Source organism: Manis pentadactyla, chromosome 6, assembly GCF_030020395.1.
Source record: "Manis pentadactyla isolate mManPen7 chromosome 6, mManPen7.hap1, whole genome shotgun sequence".
In the NCBI taxonomy this organism is placed as follows: Eukaryota; Metazoa; Chordata; class Mammalia; order Pholidota; family Manidae; genus Manis; species Manis pentadactyla.
This window is the reverse complement of record NC_080024.1, coordinates 40846155-40872080: the sequence shown is the minus strand read 5'-3', so window position 1 is coordinate 40872080 and position 25926 is coordinate 40846155. Positions and strand designations below refer to the sequence as shown.

Here is a 25926-nt window from a genome sequence, read left to right as displayed (position 1 = left end):
GGCATTAGCATAAAAACAGACACATAGATCAATGGAACAGAGTAAAGAGTCTAGAAATAAACCCATGCATACATGGCCAATTAATTTAAAACAAAGGAGGCCAAAACTATACAATGGAGAAAAGACAGTCTGTCTTTTAAATAAATCATGTTGGGAAAACTGGACCACTGTCTTACACCATACACAAAAATTAACTCAAATTGGATTAAAGATTTGAATGTAAGACCTGAAACCATAAAACTCCTTGAAGAAAACAGAAGAAACATAAACAGAAGAAAACATTACTTCTTGACATTGGTCTTGGTGATGATTTTTTTGGATTTGTCACCAAAAGCAAAGGCAATAAAGACAAAAACAAGTGGGACTACAAACTAAAACACCTCTGAACAGCAAGGGAAACCATCAACAAAATGAAAAGGCAACCTAATGAATGGGAGAAAACATTTGCAAATCACATATCTGATAAGGATTAATATCCAAAATATATAAAGAACTTATACAGCTCAATAGCAAAAAAAGAGTCTGATTTAAAGAATAGAAGATCTGAAAAGACATTTTTCCAAAGAAAACATGTAGGTGGTCAACATCACCAGTCAAAGGAAATAGAAATAGAAGTCAAAACCACAATGAGATCACATCACATGTATTAGAATGACTATTATAAAAAAGATACAAGGTTACAAATGTTAATAAGGATATGGAGAAAAGGGTGTGAACCCTTGTGTACTGTTGGTAGGATTGTAAATTGGTGCAGTCACTATGGAAAGCAGTATGGAAGTGCCTCAAAAAATAAAAAATATATTGTGATATGGCAATTCCACTTCTGGCTATTTATCCAAAGAAAACAAAAACACTAACTCTAAAAGATATATGCACCTCCCACGTTCATTTCAGCACTATTTACAATAGCCAAGATATTGAAACAACCTAAATATCCATCAACAGATGAATGCATAAAGAATACATGGTGTATATGTACCACAGAATATTATTCATCCATAAAAAATGAAATCTTGCCGTTTGTGACATGATGAATGGAACTTGAGGGCATGTCTGAAGTGAAATGAGTCAGACAGAAAAAGACAAATACTGTATGATTTCATTTTTATGTGGAATCTAAAAACAAAACAAAACAAAACAAGAACTGTGCAAGATTGGTAGTTGCTAGAGGCTGGTGATGGGGGATGGGAGACATGGGTGAAGGGAGTCAAAGTTAGAACTTCCAGTCATAAAATAAATCATGGGGATGTAATATACAGTATGGCAACTATAGTTAATGCTGCATTGCATATTTGAAAGTTACTAAGATAATCTTAAAATTTCTCACAAGAAAAAACATCTATGACTATATGGTGATAGATGTTAACCACAATAAGATGGCTTATTGCGATTATTTTGTAATACATACAAATAATGAATCATTATGTTGTATACCTGAAACTAACATAATGTATATCAATTATACCTTGATAAATAAATAAGTGTTATCAAGTTAAAAAAAGGAAAGTAAATATAGGAGAGATAAGGAACAAATACATTTTCTGAAGATATTCTATGGGAAAAATTGAAACTAGTGGCTTTAATTACTTATCCAAAGAAACCAGATATTTAATTCTTCAGAATTAAATGATGTCATAAAAGTTAATTTTAGAGATGTTATTTGCAACATGACTATTATTTACTAAATAGCTTGAGATTTCATATTTAAAATTTTGTTATTTAAGCTACCTTAATTTTATCTGATTTATCCTAGGAAAATCATTTAGAAACAAAGATGATCAATGCTGGTTTACGATATGGATATGAATATCTGGGCAATTCCCCAAGACTGGTTATTACTCCACTTACTGACAGATGTTACAGGTAAACTCATTAATTTAAGGAAGTAACTTTTACCCCTAGACCACTAATCTCTTTAAAAGTACAAAACTCTTTTCCACCTGGTTAATGTATCTTGTGTTCCCTTCCTAGACCTAATTCTCCTCTCAACTTGATCTTCAGTTTCTCTTTCTTTGCTGGTTTCTTTGCCTCAGCTCTGGAGCTCTAAGCACTATCAGGGATTGCAGTTGCTTTTTGCATTATTAATTTCTCCTTCTGGAAACTTTCAGCCTCTTCCTTTTGGATCATTTGAGTCATCCTGTGAAACAGGGAGTTTTCTAGGTTTGTTGTCATACAGTGTTTTGTCTCATGCTTCATTGTTTCCTGAACTTTCTTGTCTGCTCCCAGGCTTTAACAGCCTAAATCTTGAAAATCCTCAGATCAGTTCCTCCAGTCAAGGTCTTCCCCAGAATTTTTCACCACACAGATGGCTGCTAGATACCTCCATTAGCTATCCCAGAGGTATTTATGTTTACATTTTTTCTTTAATTTTCCTTAATAATAAATGGGTTTTAACTACTCAAACTCCAAGTTCCCATCTCCCATACCCCAAATTATTGTTAAATACCAAGTTAAACTTTTTTTTTCATTTTCTTCCAAAAAGTTAGTCATTTTAACTAGTATATAGACTAAATCTAGTTTTAGGATGCAAACAAAAAGCAATTTGATTCTTTCTTATCACTGTTCTTTTAAATTTTTTATATCAAATATTTTTCCCCATTCCTGTATGAAATATAGGATTCTCTAGTTTTTCTTGTTGCTGTAAGATATTAATGAATAGTGTTATTTTCTCAGGTACTACAAATTAATATCTTTGATCCAACTTACAACTTTGCTTTTTCCACAGCTTGAGTCTAACTCAAGTTCAGGACCTGAATTTGGGAGGGTAAAGGTGGTCCGTATTTTGTCATTTTTATCCCTGTCTTTTGCATCCACACCTCAACAGCTCTTCTTTCTTCTCCTCCGATGTCAGAGTCTGATGGAGGAGAGTAGAAGAAAAGGGAGGGTAAGTTTAAATATAACAAGTGTCCTGTGCAGCAACTATTTCTTGGCTATTTAGTGCCCTCAGTGATGGCATAAGCCAAGATTTGCCAGATCTCTCTGAGGATGTTTGTGTGGGTTCTTTGGAGGCCCCCCTACACTCACACACAGTCACTGGATCCTTCCACCTGTGGAAAATGCCCTTGTTGGCTGGCTGCTGGTGACTTTTGCTTCAGCCTCTATCTTAAGTTCACCACATACAGACTCTTCCCTTGGGGACTTCTCTGATTCTAGGTGGGCCTCTTGTACAGGGTCTCATTCAGCATGACTCAAATCTGGCTCCCTTCCAGTGAGATAGGGATTCTGGTCAGATGATATAACATGAATTTGTTTTGCCAGCAGTGAGTATATTTCTCTTACTGTCCCTGTTTTCTCCTACCCTGCCATCAGGAGAAGCTGCAGGCATTCTCTTGACTTGAAATATTTCAAGTTGTGAGTCAGCTCCAACTTCCTGTGTTCCACAAACCCTAGGGGCCAGTGCACCAAGATTTCTGAGCAGTTCTCTAAAGCCCCTCAGTTAGCTTGGGAGGAGGGATAAGTACCTCTCTCTCTTCCTCCATAGACAGGGAAGGAAAATATACAACACACCAACAATTCTTTCCAAAGAAATCCTCATTTCTGGGCTCTCACTTACAATCCTTTCCAGTTTCTGTGTGCACTGATGGAGGCAACCAGTTTCACTCTCTGTAAAATCAGATGGTCTAGCATATGTTGTTCTCAGCTGAGGGATTTACTCACAAGTCTAAGAAAGAATAAGGTTATTTATATGCAGTTACATATTTTTTTACAGCTAATATTTATATGTGATTACAAAAAATATTATCATTGTCTTTACTCACCATTGCTTCTTCCTTTGCCTTATTCCTGGTCTATTCTTTTCTCCTTACTAGGCAACATCTTTAGTAATTGTTTCTGTGAGACCTTGCACATACGGGGCTGTATTTGTCTTTGTCTAAAAATACCTCTTTATTTTGGCCTTCATTCAATTATGAAATGATAGATTAGCTAGGTATAAAACTGTGGGTGTACATCAGTTTTCCATTAATGCTCCAGAGATACTGTTCTTCTGGGAATCTTTGCTACCGCTGAGTAGTCTGTTATTCTAATCAGTATTCCTTTGTAGTTAATATTCTATGTAAGATTTTCTCATTATTATTGGTGTTTACTCTAATAATATTAGTAGATGTGGATAAGTTGTTATTTATTCCAGTTGAGATAAATTCATGTGTTTCTTTAATTCTGGCAAATTATCAGCCATTGCCTTTAAAATCTTGCCTTTTCCCCATTCTCTTCCTTCTTCTTGTATGTCTCTTAACTTTTCTTATATTCAATCTCTGTATCTCCCTGGGTGATTTCCTCATATTTAATCTTCTAGTGCATAATTCCATTTCTTTATATTCACTCTGGTATTTAATTTGTTCACTGAGTTTTTAAAAGTTCAGTGATCATATTAATCATTACTGCATTTCAATCTGCCTCTTTTATGAAAGTGGCTCCTTTTCTTCCTCAAAATTTTCTGACATCTGTTGCTTTTTATTTAAAACCTTGTTGAACAAACCACCAAAATACCAAAGGAGGCAGAATGTCAGGTATTCAGTAACCCTCCCAGAGGTTTGTCCATCTGCCTTTGCCACTACATGTCTGACTCTTTGACCTCTCTCCAGTTTTAACTGTGAGCACATTTTAGTAGGGGTTGTTTCCCCAGATAGTCTTACATATTCTCAGCTGTGGAGGTGTCCATGTGGAGCAATGTCACATTTATCTGAGGAGGGCTCTAGGGTTTTCTGTGGTCCAGAAGAAAATTTTAATGCTAATTTCTCAGTGTGGGTTCATGTGCCGCTGCCTGATATAAATTTGGGCCCCACCCCTCATGAACCATGTAGACTTCTCATTGGGCCCTGCAGGAAAGGTGAGCTTCCTGTCTCTGCTTCAGTCTCTTCTGACTCTTCTTTGTCTCTTATGAGTAGATTACTGGAGTAATTTTTAGTTCCCAATTAGAGACAAGCAGCTTTTCAAAGCATCTAGGTTTATACATGTGACTCTATTCTAGCATCTCACCTTACTCAGTTTTAACAACTTATTTTCTCTTCTGTGGGGACATGAATGCACTTGTGTTTAGATGCAGATCCCCAAACAGTATGTGCCTCTTCTAGCTTTAGCACCTAATGACTTTTCAAGCTTTGCATTCTATTTTCATTGGTGATTACCTCTTCATTCTTTCAAAAAAGACTATGTTTTTCAAAAATTATTATTTGTTTTCTTGTATGTAGTATTTCCATATTTGCAGTAGGGGAAGTGGGTGGTTAAGGATCAGCTGAATTCTCCATATTGGCCAGGAGTTAGTATTGAATTTCAAAAGTGATTTTTTCCTGATTTTTGTCATATTCATAATAACAAAGTAATGCACAAGGATTTTCAGAGGTTAGCGGGAAGTAAGACATTACTGAAGTGGAAAATTGGTTCTCAGTTTAAACTTTTCCTCTTTTCAGAATGTATTTGAAGAAAATCATATTGTTCTCCAAAGCTTTCTTCTTATGTTTCAGAACCTTATTTGGAGCCCTTCACCTGCACCTTGGAGGAGCCCCTGAGGGGCCAGCTGGCACTGGAAAGACTGAAACTACCAAAGATTTAGCAAAAGCTATAGCCAAACAATGTGTTGTTTTCAATTGCTCTGATGGATTGGATTATCTGGCTTTAGGAAAGTTCTTTAAGGTTTGAATTGACTCCTCATTTCTTTAAAGTATAACTGCTGAGAGATGAAGGTTACTTATAATGAAACATAACAATGCAAGTAAAAGAGTTATTGCAGCTTAAGCAAAGTTCAAATGAAAGTACTTTCTCAATAATTCTCAAGAGAAGTAGGGTTGTATCAAAAGCTTATTTGAGAAGGAGCTCCACCTCCTTCTTCAGTCCCTGCTGTAATAGTTCAGTGTTACTGACAGGAGTGTGTCGTGTCCCTTGAATACCTTGGGCAACTACAAATTTGAGAGCTTCTACATTGTATAAAGACTGTGGGAATCTAAAGACTTCGTAAATCTGTATCTTGTTATTAACAAATTATGATTCAATAATTTACTTTTATAGATACATTCTAGTTAATCGTTTCTGGTCAACTTGAAATCTTTGTTTTGTTTTTTCCTTATTTTGAGTCAGATTCCCACTCTTATGAGTCTGTAAGATTGCAAAAGGGGAAATTAAAGATATAAAGTCTTTGTCTTTAAATCTATTGTTAGGAAGAAGGAACTTGGGTTGGTTTTGCAGGGAAGTCAGGTATAGTGAGAGGAGAGACCAAGTAAATAAAGCAAAGTAAGGTTTAATACACTGCACAGAGTAACAGAGCGGGCCTGCCTAAGGTGAGACAGGACCGGGTGCTTATTCTAAAGCTTCTTTTATGTGGTTTTGGCAGGGCAGAGAGGTCCTTGATTGACAGCTGACAGGTTTCTGGGCTTCTTCTGATTGGTGAGATGGGGACAGGGGCTGTGCTGTGCCTGTGCTTCTGATGTTTCTTATCTAGGGAGACCCTGGGCATTTCCTGAGTCACTCTTGGACCCTGTGGCTTCATTTGATTAACTCTCTGAGTCATTTCTGGCTTTCTGGCTCTATCTGATCAACCCCCTGAGTCATCTTTGGGGGGCCCTTTCTCCTTTTCATCCCGCTCATTTCTGTCTTTCTGCCTAATACTGTGAACATCTGGCCATTTTAGCACTTTGTTGCTATAGCCTGTTATTCCTTAAAATGTTAGGTGGTACAATTGAACACAAAATTATCTACTTGGGATTATGAGTTTTATTTGTTTTCTATAATTTTCAAAGTACATTTTAAAGATTCTGCAATCCTGGCTTTTCTAAAGTTTCCCCAGAAAAAGTTAACATTAAAAAAAATAACCAAATTAATAAAAAAGAATATACTAATCCTTTCCCAGGCAGTAAACTGTTCCTGGCTGAAATATGGCCTGGTCACTTGATAGCAGATTTGGAATATATAGAAAGTCTCTACATTTGTTATGCTGAAACAATAGAAAAGGAGTAAAAAGTATAAAGTATCATAAATAAAACATCAAAAGATTTGAATGACCAGTTAGCATTTTAAACATCTTTTGTAATGATGTACAAACTTGTGATTATTATTTAACAAAGAAATATTAACTCAAAGATTCTATATGAAGTTTGAATAGCCATTATATTCCTAAATGTCTAAAGAAAAGTCTGGTGTGTGCTACTCAGTTTTGAATCTATATAATGACATTCTTAATTCTTTGATATAGATTCATACACATAGCATTAAATTTGCTTATTGACAATTATTGATTATATGGACACTGTTAGGAACATGCTGAATAATGGGGGTGCAAAATTAAAAAGACATGGATCTTAATGTCAAGAACCTCACAATCCATATAACTGAATATGTAGATTCATAGCATTCTGTTCTCTGTGATTTCTCATCATTTTATTATATCATGTATAGAGATCAAAGTCACAGTCATCTCTAAATATTGAAAATATACAATTTTTTGACATGTATGGAGTTCATATTTAATCCACTGTGGTTCAGTAGATTGCACTGTCTACAAATCCAAGGTCAGCCACTCTTAGCTGTGTGGCCATGTACTGATTACTCAGCCTCTTGCATGATATAGCCTTCATTTCCTTATTTAAAAGATATGTACAAAGTGCCATTCATCATGCCTGCACTACCAGGTACTCAGTGAGACACACATACATAAATATACAAGCTATAGGATGTACATTCAATAAATATTTGTTGAATTGATTTTTTTTTAAATAAATCTGAATTTGGACTGATCTACTTGAGTTTGATTTTTGGGTTTTTCCTTATGACCAGATGGCACATATTTGTGAGGTAGTTGTGAGTGAAGATTGCAAACTAGGGCCTCAAACCATGTTAGTTGACTGTTAAGGTGCTCAGACCACAGAGTCATTTCAGTGGCAACAGAAGTCATTTAATTAGAGAATTGTTGCAATTCATTTGATAGAGTCTATGTGGAAAAAGCAAATAAAATCAACTTGTAAATAAAAAGTAAGAATGCCTTTGAAATTACAGGTATACATCTAAATGCCAAAATATGTATAGAAAGTAAAACATATATATATATATATATATCAATTGGAAAACTTTCCAATTGGTCAACTCTTTATTCATGCAGAACAGTGAACTGTAATAAAAAATAAGCCTTCTTAAAAAGATAAAGGTGAATAAGCAATTTCCCTGATAGGATATTAAATCCTTGAAAAGATCAGGTGAAAATGCAACATTTCAATGAAATATTCAATCAGATAAAATTGAAAAATTTCATTACTCTTTTCTCTCAGGGACTGTTATCTTGTGGAGCCTGGGCTTGCTTTGATGAGTTCAACAGAATTGATTTGGAAGTACTGTCTGTGGTTGCTCAACAAATTCTTACTATCCAAAGAGGTAATACACTAGTTTGTCTTTGCATTATGTGAAAACAGAATTATGGGAGGTAATGAACGGCACAAGTCACATTTATATGTAGAATTGCTAAGTCATTTCATTCTTGATTACCCACAGGTATTAATGCAGGTGCTGATACATTAGTGTTTGAAGGAACTGAACTAAAACTTGACCCCACATGTGCTGTCTTCATAACAATGAACCCTGGGTATGCTGGGCGATCAGAACTGCCAGATAATCTGAAGGTATTTTTAGAAGAGGCAATTATATCACCTATTTCCTTTCTGTAACTTACAAAGTTAATATGTAAAAAGAAAGAATAGGCTCTACTTGAGTTTTATGCAAAATACTTGCTTTTAGACATTATATTTTAGAACATTATTTTAGAAAATAATTTGTAAGCTTTGCCTTTAGAAAATATGCAAACCAGATGAAATTTCAAAAAGAAAGAGCGATTGTAGAAAATTAGAAAATAATAGCAAGCATTGAAAAGGGTACCCATTCTACTGTTTACTATATTTTATCCCCCAATTTTAAATGCCTCAAAAAAAAGTGTTCATTTTAAATGCTGAAATCAGACAAATTGTGTATACTTGGTGTTTTTTTGTCAAGTTAGTAGTATGAGCATTTTCCTATCTTTATAAACACAATTCAAACTGTAGATAAATTTACTGAACTATGTCTTATTGTTGAACATTTGGGTTGTTTTTAGTTTTCCTTTACTGAAGGCTTTTTTCTATATTTAGAAATTTCTTTAAAATATTTCTTCAGGTAAATATTTAAAATTTAAACTTTTCCTTGGGTGGAGTCATAGAACCAAGAGCTGTGTTGCTAAATTGCCTTCCAACAGAAGTTGAAACAATTTATATCCCAAATCATATCAATTTTCAATTCTCGCTCTATTTTTCTTTTTGTAAAAAGAACAAAACACTTTGCTAATTGAATAGACTAGAATTTTCACTGAAAAAAACCCCTTTCATTTTTAGTCATGAGATTTTTCTCACTTCTTTGGTAGGCATTTTATAACCTTTCCTGGTGAGTTGCCTGTGTGTGGCTAATTCACTGAGAAAGTTGATGAAGAATAATGCAGTGGTAATTGCAGGTCCAGAACCAAGTCTTCTGATTCTAAACCCTACCTTCCTCCCACTGTTCACATGTTTAGACTGACAGCTTCTCAGACAAGTTGAGGCATTTTTCTTTTCCACCAAAGACCTTTTTTTTTCTTTATTTTTTGGTATCATTAATCTACAATTACATGAGGAACATTATGTTTACTAGACTCCCCCCTTCACCAAGTCCCCCCTACATACTGCATTAGTCACTGTCCATCAGCATAGTAAGATGCGGTAGAATCACTACTTGTCTTCTCTGTGTTGCACAGCCCTCCCTGTGCCCCCCCCACTATACATGCTAATCGTAAGGCCCCCTTTATTCTTACCCCCACTTCTCCCTCCTTTCCCACCCATCCTCCCCAGTCCCTTTCCCTTTGGCAACTGTTAGTCCATTCTTGGGTTCTGTGATTCTGCTGCTATTTTGTTCCCTCAGTTTTTCTTTTGTTCTTATATTCCACGTATGAGTGAAATCATTTGGTACTTGTCATTCTCCGCCTGGCTTATTTCACTGAGCATAATACCCTCTAGCTCCATCCATGTTGTTGCAAATGGTAGGATTTGTTTTCTTCTTATGGCTGAATAATATTCCATTGAGCATATGTACCACATCTTCTTTATCCATTCATCTACTGATGGACACTTAGGTTGCTACCATTTCTTGGCTATTGTAAATAGTGCAGCGATAAACATAGGGGTGCATCTGTCTTTTTCAAATTGGGCTGCTGCATTCTTAGGGTAAATTCCTAGAAGTGGGATTCCTGGGTCAAATGGTATTTCTGTTTTAAGCTTTTTGAGGAACCTCCATACTGCTTTCCACAATGGTTGAACTAATTTACATTCCCACCAGCAGTGTAGGAGGGTTCCCCTTTCTCCACAACCTTGCCAACATTTGTTGTTATTTATCTTTTGGATGGTGGTGATCCTTACTGGTGTGTGGTGATATCTCATTGTGGTTTTAATTTGCATATTGCTGATGACTAGTGATGTGGAGCATCTTTTCATGTGCTGTTGGCCATCTGAATTTCTTCTTTGGAGAACTGTCTGTTCAGCCCCTCTGCCCATTTTTTAATTGGATTGTTCGGTTTTTGTTTGTTGAGGTATATGAGCTCTTTATATATTTTGGATGTCAACCCTTTATCAGATCTGTTGTTTATGAATATATTCTCCCATACTGTAGGATACCTTTTTGTTCTATTGATGTTGTCCTTTGCTGTACAGAAGCTTTTCAGCTTGATATAGTCCCACTTGTTCATTTTTGCTTTTGTTTCCCTTGCCTGGGCAGATATGTTCATGAAGAAGTCGCTCATGTTTATGTCCAAGAGATTTTTGCCTATGTTTTTTTCTAAGAGTTTTATGGTTTCATGACTTACATTCAGGTCTTTGATCCATTTCGAATTTACTTTTGTGTATGGGGTTAGAAAATGATCCAGTTTCATTCTCTTACATGTAGCTGTCCAGTTTTGCCTCCACCAAAGACTTTTGATACCACTAGTTGCTACCAAGTATTTTTGCACTTTTATGTTTTAGATGAGATGTCCTAGTACTTTGCCTTAGTGCAAGAAGGTATGATTAAAAATAAAAAGTGGTAAATCCTCTTTATCAAAAGAAGCATTTGCAACTTTTCATTGTGATTTACATTTGGAAAGCTCTTTGTACAACAGCTCTTTCATTCACTCATGTTTTTCTTTCTTTCATTAGGACCAATCTGACTACATAAACATTTGTAAAGGCAAAATCTGTGTGTAGCTACTTATAAAAATCTGGGACCATTATTGGTTGAATCTATACAGACTTTTGCATGGTTTTATTTATGGTGCATGCTGAAATGGTATCAAAATATTCACCTTGTGTTTCTTGGGGTAATGTATTTTCCTTCTACTAAAGTAGGAAAAGCTGCTCTCAAATTCTGATTGCTTTTTTATTGTTGCTTCTCCTGTTGTGCTGTCTTCTTGGTTAAAGCTGCTACTGAACATCTGTTTTCAAGTATTATATGGACATACCTAACAATTTTGAAAAAGTGTCTCAGTCTGAAATGAAAGAGATTTATCTTCCTAAAAAGAAAGAAAGAAAAACAGCCTGCTGAGGCCCCAGAATGTTGTTACCAGTCTTTGGAGTCATCCTTGAAGCTTCCTTCTTCTTTACCCAGTGGTTCATCCAGTCACCAAAACCAGGGATCAGATTTCCCTGGAGTCCCATAGTCCCTGCTGCTCCTGAGCAGCCCCACTGCCATACCTTGCTTCACCCCTCTTCAGTCTTCCCTTGCCTGTTTTATTGCCATGGCTCACTTGTCACCAATCTTTTCCACACTGAAAAACACTATAATGAATTCCTCATTATAATGCTACCAGTGTCATCAGAAGATATCTAGGTTATATAACTTCCAGACCTAAAAAAAGCCATGGACTCCTTTTTTGCCTACAGAAAAAAGTTCAGATTTCTTGGCCTGATAAGACAAGAGCCTTGACATTAGGACCCAGTTGCATTTGTCCTGCCATCTCCTGGCCTCTGTCTGTCACACAGGGCCTCCCTAACCACTGAAGGCCCCATGCCTTTGCACACACGTGCTGGTTGCCTTCTCTCCAGTGTTCTGCTAAACCACCACTTTCCTGCCAGACAAATTCAAACTCATCCTTTAAGTCAGCAGTGAACCACTAAACATACATACCATTCAGCTATGACCTTTGGAGTACAGCCCCTGCTGCTGGCAGAGGTTTATGGCTGAGTCTCTCTGTCCTGCACATGTCCATGACTTCTCCCAGGACTCCTCTGTTAGGTCTCTCCACTGTGACTCCTCAGACTTGGGTGATGGATTCTGCTTCTCCAGTTGACATTCCCTCCCCTCTGCCTGGCTCTCTGGTGGGGGAGTCCATGCAGACTTCACTGTTGGAGAGCTCTCATTTTACCAGAGAGGGTCTTTGGCAGGATTTCAAGTGGCTCCAGCTTGATTCTCTCTTTCCTTTACTGTGTATATGTCATTCACCTTTGTCCCTACAAACTCTGGGACTGAAGGCCACGTGGATCCTGCTGCCACAGGCCACTTTTGCTTTGCTTATAGACATCAATCTATAGCAGCCCCAATATGGGGATACCTATCAATCTCTCACCAAGCTTGGGGGCAACTGGGGGTGGTATGGAGATTCATAGCCTAAGAAAAGCTCCCTTTAGTGGAAGTCTTTTCACAAATCCTCCCACCTTACTTATACTCTCAAATATTTTATGATCTACAAGTAAAGGTGCAGTTTAAGAACTGTGTATATTTTATTTGTAAATTTTCCATATTTAGTAGATCATACTTTGGCACCCAATATGTATCATATCCTGAGGAAGAGTCCCATTGTAATATCCTGTACATCTAGATAAAACCTGCAAAATAGAGCAGTTTCTTAAACACATCTCCATTTTAGAGAAGCTATATTTAATATTATTACTACTATGAAGAATCAATACTCAATGATTATTTCAGAATAAACGTTAAAAGTCATGGTAAAATAGGTGTATTCAAGATCTTTTAAAGTCACAAAGCCAATAACCAGATACATAGCTTTACAAAGGGTATGTAACATGAAACCCCCTTATGGAGGAAAGTGAAATAAATCCTGAATACTCCATTTCACTCAACTAAAACTTATCTCATTCCTCAACAGTTCCAAGATTTAAAAAATCTATTTCCAATTGCTAAGAGATAAATGGTAAGAAGTTATTGCTTGAGTTTTGCAATTGTTTGTTTGTTCCAAAATGCAGTCCTTTCAAAGCACACTCTAGGGAGTATACATAATCCCTCCTCCATCTACCAGGTAGGGCAGAAGCAGTGAAATAGCTATTCTCAGTCATTTATTTCTGCTGAAATAAATATGGGGCGTAATGCTCACACTGATTCCATATACTAGGATTTACTCAAGCTTTGGCCTGTTACCTCTATTTATACATTCCCCCTCCTTTTCTTTACACTTAATAAAGTATGTTATTGATTAAGCCAGAATCCAACCTAATTTTTTTAAAAAACACTAAATTACACTTAAACTTTATGCTATTACTAACAAATTACTTCTGTCACATCCCAAGTCAAACCATATCAATATCAGTATTTCACACTCTGTCTGAGAACCATTGAATTAGAATACCCACTACCATAAAAGGCCTGAAAAAATATTTTGGCCAGCATGCTTTTCTCTGTGATAAATAAGAATCACCATTAAGTCTTTGGAGGCAGACTCCTATTAAACAGAACATCATGATAACTCCTTGAAACTAGTTTATGTTCTCTTGGCCACCCATACATCTGTTTCATGGTACTCCACAACCATATTGCTAATAGTGTTAAGAGAATGTGAACAGAAATTTGTGAAATGACCATCTGGGGTGTTCAGAGGGACACCTCCAACACACAGATCTGTTTGTTGGCCCTAAATGAGTAGCAATGTGTACCATTGCAGAAAGACTGTATCACCCTAACCTAGCCATTGCCCCACTGACCATTCATTCATTCTCTCTCTTATTCATTCAAAAATACAGTTGTTGAGAAAATCTATCCTTTCAAAGAGGTACTATCTGAATAGTAATTCCTTTACCCTCTTTTTTCCCCAGGTGTGTAGTTGTTGAGAGCACTTGCTTACAATTCTCTGTTCCAAATTATTTGCCCAAGCAGAAAATTTTTAACATTTTATTTTTCCCTTTCTTTAATGGTAATCTTATTGATAAAATAGCATTACTAACAACTCTAGTAGTAATTAACAAAACACACTGAAAGAATTTTTCTTGATGCAAATCTTTTTTTTGTTCCTAACAGATCACTTAAGCAAAATGTTCTTATTTTCTTTCTGCCTTGTGTTTTAAGTAACTGAATGAATTCCCAGAGAGTATTTATGAACTATCTGAATACAATTGTTATTCACTATGATTGTCATTCATTATCCGAATACAATTGTCATTTTTCTAGAATTGTATTATTTTCCCTGTTTAGTACAAAGTCATGCTCTAATGTGTGAGCTATTGAAGTAAGATATGACACATACTAACATTCTAAACTTAAATTTTCTTTCCTTTTCTTTTTTTGCTGAAGATTTTGAAGATTTAGGTCATTTCCTAAAGATAGTGGGGGGCTGTCATGGAATCACATGAAAATTTCTTATTTATTCCTTTAAAATTGATTCAGTTTCCTATTTATTTATCATCAGATGACATATATTTGTCCCACAATATTTAAAATACCATTAGAAAAAATATTTTCACAGTTTATAAAATTGATTTATATCTAATAATGATTAACCATGAGTTTATTTCCATCTTTTTCTCCTCTTTATTTTGCTTGGTGAAAGACTCCCAGGGTGACTGCAGACTCCAAAGGTTAGAAACATCTCAAAACATATCACTCACCTACCATGACCTTTTTATTAGGGGTTCCTTGATTAGCTCCAGTTCATACAATTAGTTAGATAGTGAGAGAACCTCACTGGAAGCCCAGTCTCCCAACACTGGGCACTTTCTCATGAGCCCTGATGCGAAACCTGGATTTTGGACATCCCAGTAGAGTCTGATGCTTTTTCCCTGTAACCTGTCACTTCTCTAGAAGAATAGAACATAACTGATCCTCAACATCTATGTGAATTAATAATATCCAAGTATGACAGAAATCTGAAAGTATCCTTAAAACATAATTTAAGAAAAAAAATCTATAACAAAAAGTTAATGACTTATTATATAACAATAAAAAGAAACCAGTTTTTTAAATTAAGTGTTTTTATCTACATTATTTGGACATTGTAATTTAATGTTGCAGAAAAACGATTAACCACTATAGAAGCTGTAATACGTTGTGAAATAAAGAGTAAGATTATCTTCATGATTGTCTTCATAAAAGCACACTTTCTCCACACCCATAGGCTCTCTTTCGGACGGTAGCAATGATGGTGCCTGACTATGCCATGATTGCCGAAATAGTCCTGTACTCCTGTGGGTTTGTCACAGCTCGGCCACTGTCAGTAAAAATTGTGGCTACGTATCGCTTGTGTTCAGAGCAGCTGTCATCGCAGCATCACTATGACTATGGCATGAGGGCTGTGAAGTCAGTGCTCACCGCTGCTGGGAACCTAAAGGTAGAGAACTCAAGTTGTTTCTTTCTCATAAACTTCCTATTTATAAATCTCAGGACCATGTTTCTCCAAAGAGTTCCAATACCTGGTAGGTTTCATCAACTGAAAAAAATGCAGTTGTTATATTAAAAAATTATTATTTGCACACTTAAAAAAGAGAAATTTTATGATTTGTAAAAACCTTAGACAATTTTTAGTGATTTGTGTTCTCTTCTATAATTTCAAATATATGAAACTAAGTACTACCAAGAAATGTAATTTCTGGCTGCTGCAAAATTTTTGAAGGCTTTCAGTCTATGTAAATATGTATAGCTTTAGAATTATTCCAGTGTATAGTTGATAAATATATACAAAAGTCCCTAACCATTGTCACTCAATATAATTACACAGTTGCAGCCAACTATAGACTAGCAGTATTAGATTTGCAATATAATATTTGCATCTTAAAATGGTATAAATCATAACTACATAGATGAAAAACCCAAATATTTTAAGACTTGGATAACTTTTCTTTGAAGGTATTTTATAGAATCCTGAAATACAAGTACATTAGTTCTTTTTCAAAGCAAGCAAGATAGGCTGTGGTTAACAGCAAAATGCAAAATATGACCTTGAAGTTTATAAAATTTTCATGCTCATGATTTGTAGAAGATAAAGAATTTAAAATATATCCTACATGATTAAGAACAATGGCATACATTTTTATCTTCTATAATAATGGTACCAAGAATTCTCATACATAGTGGTGGTACTCTATTTCACATTAGACCAATATGACTTAAAGTCATTGTGGGTTTTTTTGCAATAAACAGATGCAACCAGAAGCAACAATTTGTATTAACCTGGTATGTTTACATTGTAGTCAGATAGTGGGAAAGATAATGCATTGTCCTAGCATGTGTCATCACTGACATCTTGACTATGGAACTGAGCTATTAAAGTTACATAGCAAATGAATCCTGTCATTCTTTTCAAAAGCTAATTCAGAATTGTTGAATGTGTTGGCATGAATATTTTAAAGTTTGTTTCCATTACATCAAGAAATAAACATTTGCTTTAAAATAATAGCCTCTAAAATAACAAAACAGACTTCTGACATTTCATAATTTATCGTATTTGTGTGGTTAGATTGATCCAAAGAAAGACAGAGTCCATATGAGCAGGACTAGTCTTAGCATCGGGAGCAATAGTGACTCAGAGACATCTGAACTTGACTACCAGGTGTCACTAACTTGTAAGGTTAAAGCCAGTTAAATAGGGACATGGAATTTATTAGGCAGAAAGATTCCAGAGAAAAGCAAAAGGGTTCTGTAAAATTGCATGATGGCAGGAGAGACTTTGGAATGAGATGTGGAGTAAAGTATTGAAGTTGGGAGATATAATTCTGAATTTAGATTTTTGTGAATTACATGAACCTATGAGCAACAAGTCACAGTTCAGTCAGATTTTTGGTAAACTTTGGGATTACCACACTGTTTTGGAATGTAATGTAAGTTTTCTAAAACACTCTCTACTTGAATGACAGCATATTAACCAGCCCTCTTCACTCCGTGGAACACAAACACACGCCCCTGCTTGCAGGTAGCCAGCATTGCAGGACTGCCCTGCCCTCTCCTTTTCTACCGGATGAGCTATGTTCCTACCCAGTCAGTTTGCTTGTTCCTTGAATTTTCTGAAACCAGTTGGACATGGTACTGTCTCTACATCATTTATTAAATGTCAATGAAACTGATGATATGTGAACATGAAAATAAGAGTTTTCTTTTTATGAAAACTAAGTCCATTGTTTAAGAAAGATTCAGTGTAGATGAAATGCTAAAAAACTGTCTCAAGTGTGGATAAGAAAAGTATATAAGACTAAAAAAATCTTAAAAATTGATAAGGATGCTACACTTAGTATCACAAGTATCTCAAAAAGCACGATCCCCTTTAAAACAAATGATCCAAAAAAAAATTGTTTTCAATTAAAAAGTGGGCAGAGGACCTGAATAGACATTTCACCAGAAAATACTTGCAGATGGCCAACAGGCACATGAAAAGATGCTCAATGTCACTAACCATCAGGGAAATGCAAATCAAAACCACAATAAGATACCACCTCTCACCAGTTAGAATGGCTAGTATCAGCAAGACAAGAAATAACAATTGTTGTCGAGGATGTGGAGAAAATGGAACCTTCAGCATTGCTGGTGGGATTACAAGTTGGGGCAGCCACTATGGAAAGCGAGTTGGAGGTTCCTCAAACAACTAAAAATAGAAATGCCATTTGGCCCAGAAATTCCACTTATGGGAATTCAGCTGAAGAAAACAAACTCACTAATTTGACAAGATATATGAACTTCTGTGTTTATTGCAGCATTATTAACAACAACCAAAATATGGAAACAACCTAAGCGTCCATTGGTAGAGGAATGGATAAAGAAGATGTAGTGACCTATATACAATGGGATATTATTCAGCTGTAAAACTGAATGAAATCTTGCCATTTGCAACAATGTGGTTGGACCTAGAGGGTATTACACTAAGTGAAATAAGTCAGAGAAACAAAAACCATATGATTTTATTTATATGTGGAATCTAAAACAAAACAAATGAACAAACAAAATCAAAATAAACTCACAGAGAACAGACTGGTGGTTGCCATAGGTGAGAGGAGTGGGGGATGAGTGAAATAAGTGAAGTTGGGGGAGATTGGAATGTTTGATATTTTATTCTGGAAAGTAGAGAAGTGTGTATATATGTCAAACTTCATCAGGCTGTACACTAAGCCTTGTGCATTTTATGGTATGTACCTCAATATGAAAAACTAAAAAAAAAAAAACATTATACATCAAAACAGAGCAGATGATGCATTATTGATGTGTTTTTTATAAGAAAAATGGTGCAGAATTCTACACTCAGAGAAAAGCCTTGGCTTCAAAATGTGGGCAAATGAGTGGATGTTTATATTTTTAAAATTTAAATGTATCTTTTAAAAATGATTGCCAACTTTTAATGATTTTCACTTAACCCACTGCTGCTCTTGCATGCACAGAGCAAACAAGCCCTTACCTAGTACAGAGGCAGTGCAGCTCTCAAACTATATTGAATTCACGGCCAATAGTTTTTTACCCTGAACATCTGTGAAAAGGTAGTTCACCCCAGGTTTTCATTATACACTAGTATAAAATTTATCTAGTATAAATGTTGGTTTCTAAAATTAATAATCCAGTTCAGTGAATAAGTAAAAACAACAATTTAGCCTGGGTTTAAGTTGTTCCTTGGGCCTGTGTGCTTGTGTATAAGAGAGCAAACAGGGTGTGCAGTCAGTAGATGCAAATATCATCAGGAGTACATTTTCTTTCAGCTTAAATATCCAAATGAAAATGAAGAAATTTTGCTGCTTAGATCTATTATTGATGTAAATCTGCCAAAGTTTTTGTCCCATGATTTGCCACTTTTTGAGGTAAGAACATTCATTATTCTAATGTATCAAAACTCTTAAAATAATGTGTTTATTGAAGGTCCAAGTTTACAACTCCCTGCAAGATGCTTCCAATATAAAAAATGATATGTGCCATCCCATATTTTATTTGAAGTGTATTTAGCTAGCCTTGTTGTTTTGGATGACTTTCAACAACTTAGGATTATTTAGTAATACTCTCTCTCTTTTGGGACTGGGAAGCAAAATATAATGAGCTCACAAAAGTCACAAAATATGTTTGCTTGTAAATTGCTCTAGAATGGGAAGGAAAGTAACAGGTCTAAGGTGCACTGAATCCCTTGCATAGAATAGGTATTTAGTAAATATGTATTAAATTAGTGATTGAGGAAATTATTTTACAAGCTTAATTTCTTTGAAAGAGTGCAATGACTTTTATGAAACTGTTTTTATGAAATTGTTCCTTCAGGATAATATAAGATAAGCAATTTAAGATTATGGTGAAAAGTTTCAGTATTACCATTTGATGTCATTCTTTTCTCGGAAGAAATTGGGGCCAGGGCCTTCTAATTGCCACTGCTTGAAGTACAGGCAGTTAGTTTCCCATGTGTAAAGACCAAAGTTACAACTGTCTGTGTGGGGGTGGGGGTGGGGGTGGGGAACGACCCTGCCCCGTAGTGTGGTCCTGTGTCATTAGCTATCCAAAGCACCCCTATGTTATCATTCTGAATGGGGCTTTCCTTAGTATTCACAGCTGGCAGTGCAAGTATTGTATAAAACAAATCTACAAGGAATAGGTTCAGATTTTCTTCCTAAAATGTTTCTTCATTTTCCTTGGTACTAGTAGACTGTATAGATTTTCCAGGAATAAGAGCATTATTTATTTATATATGGGTATTTTTTATAGAGTGGAAAAAACTACCTCTCCAGATACATCCTCATGCAGTTGTATATTCATTCAGCGAATATGTGTGGAGCAATATTTCACAAATGGGTCATAATTGCCATTCTTAATTAGGACAATTCCTTGTTGTAATAGACTGTCCCATGCACAGCAGACCATTTGGCGTCTCTGCCCCCCGAACCCCACCAGGTGTCTCTGGACCTCTGTCACTGTGACAATGAAAAGACAACATATTTTCAGTTCTATGTGGTGGGAGAGTGAGGGGAACTGGTCATGGCTGAGAACCACTGAATGACAAATATGTCTGGAGTTGTCCTCTTCTTTAGAGGGTAACCATAAATGGAATAATCTAAGAAGATATTTTTGTTTATTTAACAAACACTATGCACTTACTGTGGACCAGGCACTATTTTGTCAGGGCTTTAAAATAATCACTTCATGCTCATAGTGAGCCAGGGGGGCAGCTGCTCTCCCTGTCCCTGTTTTACAGAGGTGACCGAGGCCCAGAGGGCTAAGTACCATGTACTGCAGTACACGGGGGAGGGGGTTTCCGCCTCAGCAAGGCTGCAGTGTGCTCTTAACCATTCTCCTGCATGGTCTTTATCTCTCCTTTGCTGTGAGGAAACTTACTGCTTTGATGAACTGATACCAGTTTCTCCATAACAATATTTAAATAATTAAATGCAGGGGTAATTAAACTGGTAATTCATAAATTCTGAAGTACAGCTTGAATGTATGCTTTCACATTTTGCAGTTCTTAATGTTTACTTTTCCCTTCAGAGTGAAAAGAAGTCATATTTGTCACATAGGTTGCTGTAATACTTATAAATTAGCCTTAGCAGCTTATAAAGTAATGTTTCTTAGACCATGAAATTAACTTTATATATTCATATGTACACTAAATGTGGAATGATATTGCTTTCCAATCACATAATTGCATAATTGTATCTGTTTCCTTTAACTTCCACACAAAGCACCCCAAACTTGGTGGCTTAAAAACACAGAAACTTATTCTCTCCTGTAACTCTGAAATCAAGGTGCTGGATCCTACTGAAGGCTTAGGAAAGACACCTTCTTTCTCATCTCCTGTTGGCTACTGGCAACCCTTGATGTTCTTTGGCTTCGCTTGGCATTACTCCAATCTCTGCCTCCATTATTACACAGCATTCTTCCCTTTGTGTCTTTGTATCTGAATCCTCCTCTTTCTCCTATAAAAACACCAATCATTGGATTTAGGACCCAATATGACCTCATCTTAACTTATCTGATTATATCTGCAATGGTCCTTTTTTCCAAATAAGGTCACAATCTGAGGTGCTGAGAGGACATGAGTTTGTGAAGGACAATAAGCCGGTGAAAATACTACCCACTACAATGATTAAAATACCTTTGAACTAATTTTTAAATATATGAGGTATGGCTTGAGTTAATTATTTTGGCAAATCCAGGTTTTCTAACATCATTTGTTGAAAACTATCTCATCTAGTATCTGCTAAATTGTCTTTGTCGCTTTGTTGAGAATGAATTGTTTGTGTGTAGGATCTATTTCTGGGTTTCCTATCCAGTTTTATTGATACATTTTTCTATCTTTATACTAGTGTGACACTGTCTTTATAATAAGCTTTGAAATCAGCATTCATCCTCCAACTTTTTAACTTAATAATATTGTAAAATTATAAAATTTCTAGAGGAAAACAGGAGAAATCCCTTGTGATTTTGGATTGGGCAAAAATTTCTTAAATACGACACCAAAAGCACAATGCATAAAACAATTGATAAAGCAGACTCTCAAAATTAAAAGTTTACTCTTTGAAAGACACTAGTAAAAGAATGAAAGAATTTTCAGACTAGGAAGAATATTTGCAAATTAGATATATGATGGATTTGTATGCAGCATATTTAAAGAATGGTCAAAGCTTACCATTAAGAGAATAAACCAGTTAAGAATAGGCAAAAGATTTGAACAGGCACCTCACTAAAGAATATATACATATGGTAAATAAGCACATGCAAAAATGCTAGTCATTAGGAAATGCAAACTGAAGCCACAGTAAGATACTGTTACACACCTATTAGTATGGCTAAAATAAAAAAGACTAACCATATCAAATATTGGAATCCTCATATACTGCTGGGGGGAATGTAAAATAATGCAACCACTTTGGAAAGCAGGTAGTTTCCTAAAATGTTAAACACATGACCACCGTATTCTCCAGGTATTCCAGGTATTCCTCTCCTCAGTATTCACCCAAGAGAAATGAAAACAGTTGTCCATACAGAGTTGTACAAATGTTCATGGCAGCTTTATTTGTATTAGTCAAAAACTAGAAAGAAAGAAAATATCCATCAGCAGAGGAATGAATCTAAAAACTGTGGAACTTCAATACAATGGAATACTTCAATACAGTGAACTATTGATACATGCTGTGACACATGAATTTCCAAATCTTGATGCCACCTGATAGAAGCCAGACCCAAAAAAAGTAGTACACATAATGGTTAATTTCATCTGTATTAAATTTTACACAATACATATAAAAATAGTAACAGAAAACAAATCAGTGGTCACCTGGGGATGGAGGTAGGAGGTGGCAAGAAGGGGAGGGAGGGAGGCTTGTAACAAGTTACAAGGAAACTTTTGGGACTGATGAAGATGTTATCTTGACCGAGTTGATGGTTTCACTTATCAAATTGTGCACTTTAAATATATATAGTTCATTGTGTATTAATCATACCTCTATATAGCTATTAAAAATACTATTGAGCTATTATTTAATGGCTCTGTTTCTATCAATATTAAATATGAGAATAGAGAAACATATTTGTATGTGTATGTATATGTATGTATATACACACATATGTGCACATATATGTAAACATACATATATACAGAGAGAGAACTTATATAATGTAAATCCCTAAATCATCTATCATCAGGGAATTACTTCAGATTTGTTTCCTGGAGTGAAGTTACCAAAACCAGACTACAATGATTTGCTAGTAGCTATCAAAGACAACTGTGACTCCATGAATTTGCAAATGACCGGATTCTTTTCTGAGAAGATTCTTCAAATATATGAGATGATGATTGTACGTCATGGTTTTATGATTGTTGGAGAACCATTTGGAGGAAAAACCAGTGCATATCGTGTCTTAGCTGGAGCATTAAATGATATATGTGAAAAGGTAAGTGTGTTATTAATGCATTAATTTATTTATAATCAGCTTTGTGCAAAATAGAAAGTATGCTTTAATGCAGCTATTTATAACCATGAAAAGAAATGAGTCAGAGAAGATACAGTTAGAGAAGTAATATGAAGCAAGTAGCAAGTCCATCATAAGGAGTATGCCACAGATTTGCCTTTCAACTTTTTCTTTAAAATTTTTTAAATTATAAAGTTAATATGTGTTCTATGTAGAAAAAGTCTAAAACTGTGAAAAATAAACCAATGGTTTTCTTTTCATACTTTTCAGAGAGTGTATTTTATTTTCTGGGTGGTTTGATTTATTACTGACTGCCAGTGATATGAATTGAAATGTGTGTGTATTAGATAATACATACACAGGTACATGTGCATAATAATAATTATTATATTATTCAAAATTCCTGACCTACAAATCACAATTTGGTCTGCTTTGATATGCTAAAGCAATGAGACTGTTGTAAATTCTCCAACTAATACTGCCTTTCTGTCTACTTCTCTTTGTACTTCGAATAGTTTTTGCTTCACATATTTCAATGTTTGCGGCCTATACGGGGTTTGTAATCATATCTTCATTGTGAAGTCTCACTAGCTTTGCTGCATTTGGGACAAAAACTGCTTTGGCTGCAGCAATTTTATCCTAGAGGTTTCCCATACTTCTGAATTTAAGATGACACATTGCTGTCCTCTTCTTAACTCGGCATGGAGAAGACAGCAAAGACCTTGAGCTTGTCTTACTGCTTCATGCTTTTACTCCCACATCTTTTCTTCAGTTAGATAGTTTATATCCCAAGTTGTGGAGGTAGCGGGTGGAAGGCAGTGTTGGGAAGAGTTGAACTTGTCATGTTGTTATATATGAAAAGGAAAGATTATGAATAGGTGGAGCACCGTGGATTTTTAGGTACTGAAACTATCCTGTATGATACTGTAAGGATGGATACATGATATTATCCATTTGGCCAAACCCATAGAATGTAAAATACAAAGAGTGAAAGTTAATGTAAACCATGGTCTTTAATTAATAATAATATGTTAATTTCAGTCCATCAGTCACAACAATGGACACACCAATGCAAGACTTTAATAATACGGGTAACTGTGTGGGGGTGACAGGGGGTGCCCAGAAGGAATATATGTGAATCTCTGTAGTTCTCAATTTTTCTGTAAACCTAAAGTTACTCTAAAAAATATAAGCCCTGTTAATCAAAAACATAAAAAAGCCTATGACCCAAGGGTATTAATATCTCTTGCATAATTCCATACACCAGCTTTCCAAGTTCTGGTCAATACTGACAACTCGCCAATATTAACTTTTCTACTTTGTGAGAATGGTACGTATTTCCCTATATTTAGATCTTTTAATTCTCTCCCAGAAGATGTTTTGTAGCAGGAGTCAGCCAGTTATAGCCCATGGACCAAATTTGGCCCAAAGCCTGTTTTTGTAATGCCAATGAACTTAGAATAGTTTTAACATTTTTTAAGGTTTGTTAAAAAAAAAAGGAAAGAAAAGATGAATATGTGATGCACCAAATGTAAACTGCAAAGCCTATATGTAATGTTTACTATCTAAACTTTTACAAAAATATTTGCCAACCCCCATTTTGTGCAAGTTTTAGATTTATAGATCTTGCACAATATTTGCTCATTTTTTTCTAAGAGTTGAGTGTTTAAATACTATAGTAAGTGGTATTTAAAAATTTTTATTTTTTAGTTGTTCACTGGTGTTATATAGAAAATACAGTTGTTTTACATGTATGCTGGAACCTTGATAAATACACCCCTTCAGGTAGTTTCTTTGTAGTCTTTAGGATTTTCTGCATAATCATGTTTTCTGTGAATAAATACAATATCCTTCTACATAAATAAATGGGTTTTTCTTTTCCCAATAAGGGGTTAATGGAAGAAAATAAGGTTCAGATTACTGTTTTAAACCCTAAGTCTGTCACCATGGGTCAACTGTATGGACAGTTTGATGTTGTGTCCCACGAGTGGTCCGATGGAATCCTTGCTGTCAGTTTTAGAGCATTTGCTTCTTCAGCGGTAAGTACCCAGACTTTTACATGCATATTTGGTAAGATAATTCTTTCTGACCAATTACTGATTTGTTTTCAGTTGCTTCAAACATGTCGTGGCTCAATGTATATACTTTAAACACATTAATGGGTAGTCTGGCAGTGTATCAGTGAAGAACAGTGCTACAACTAACAACAATGGCAGAGTCCACGCCACCCGCACCTTTGCCCTGGTGTGTACAGAACAGAGGGGAGGAGACAAGAGGATGGGGGAAGTATTTCTGGTTCTCTGTTTTCAGGCTAACTGACCCAGGAAGGGGAGCAGCTGAAGGATGGGATCCATCCTCTGCTTCCGTATTGTCCTGCCGTTGCTCCCCTGGGACTGCTGCCTCTGATGTACTTAAGTGCTTAGAGAGAAATTGCAAACCTTTGCAAAACGTTGCCTTAAAGTTCTAACACTTTTACCTCTAGCGTGTTTGGAAAAGAATGGGTTGCCTGTGAAAGCACGAGAGGCAAGGGATGTGCCAGCTGCTGACGACGTGAATGGGAGCGGGTGCTTCCCTAGATGGTGCCGTGTGACTGCCGCCAACTCTTACAAAGTGTCCACAGACCAATAAATATTAACTTGGTTGCCATATGTCAGCAGGCTCTCCATCCAGTATGATCACGTAGGTGACAGTTGGCTAAAGCTGGTCTTAAAGGAAAAGGGGCCTACACTGGAGGCATTTAATTTATTGGTTGAATCTTTTAATTTTATATAATTGCTTCCTTTATTCTGACTACCATACAACCTAAATTTGGTGCTTTTTACTCACTTAAGGACCCAGCTG

The 25926-nt window shown here is 35.8% G+C and overlaps 1 protein-coding gene across 5 annotated transcripts in view; it reads left to right on the top strand.

Moving 5' to 3' along the window:
• Positions 1–25926, top strand: part of DNAH7 (dynein axonemal heavy chain 7) — a 224646-nt gene that overhangs the window by 64597 nt on the left and 134123 nt on the right. For all 5 annotated transcript variants that reach the window (XM_057503726.1, XM_036927893.2, XM_036927891.2 and 2 more), the window contains 8 exons: positions 1754–1863; positions 5463–5631; positions 8253–8355; positions 8473–8600; positions 15347–15559; positions 18903–19001; positions 22819–23067; positions 24975–25124. In XM_057503726.1, the coding sequence (XP_057359709.1) occupies positions 1754–1863; positions 5463–5631; positions 8253–8355; positions 8473–8600; positions 15347–15559; positions 18903–19001; positions 22819–23067; positions 24975–25124 (1221 nt within the window). The remainder of the gene's footprint in view (positions 1–1753; positions 1864–5462; positions 5632–8252; positions 8356–8472; positions 8601–15346; positions 15560–18902; positions 19002–22818; positions 23068–24974; positions 25125–25926) is intronic.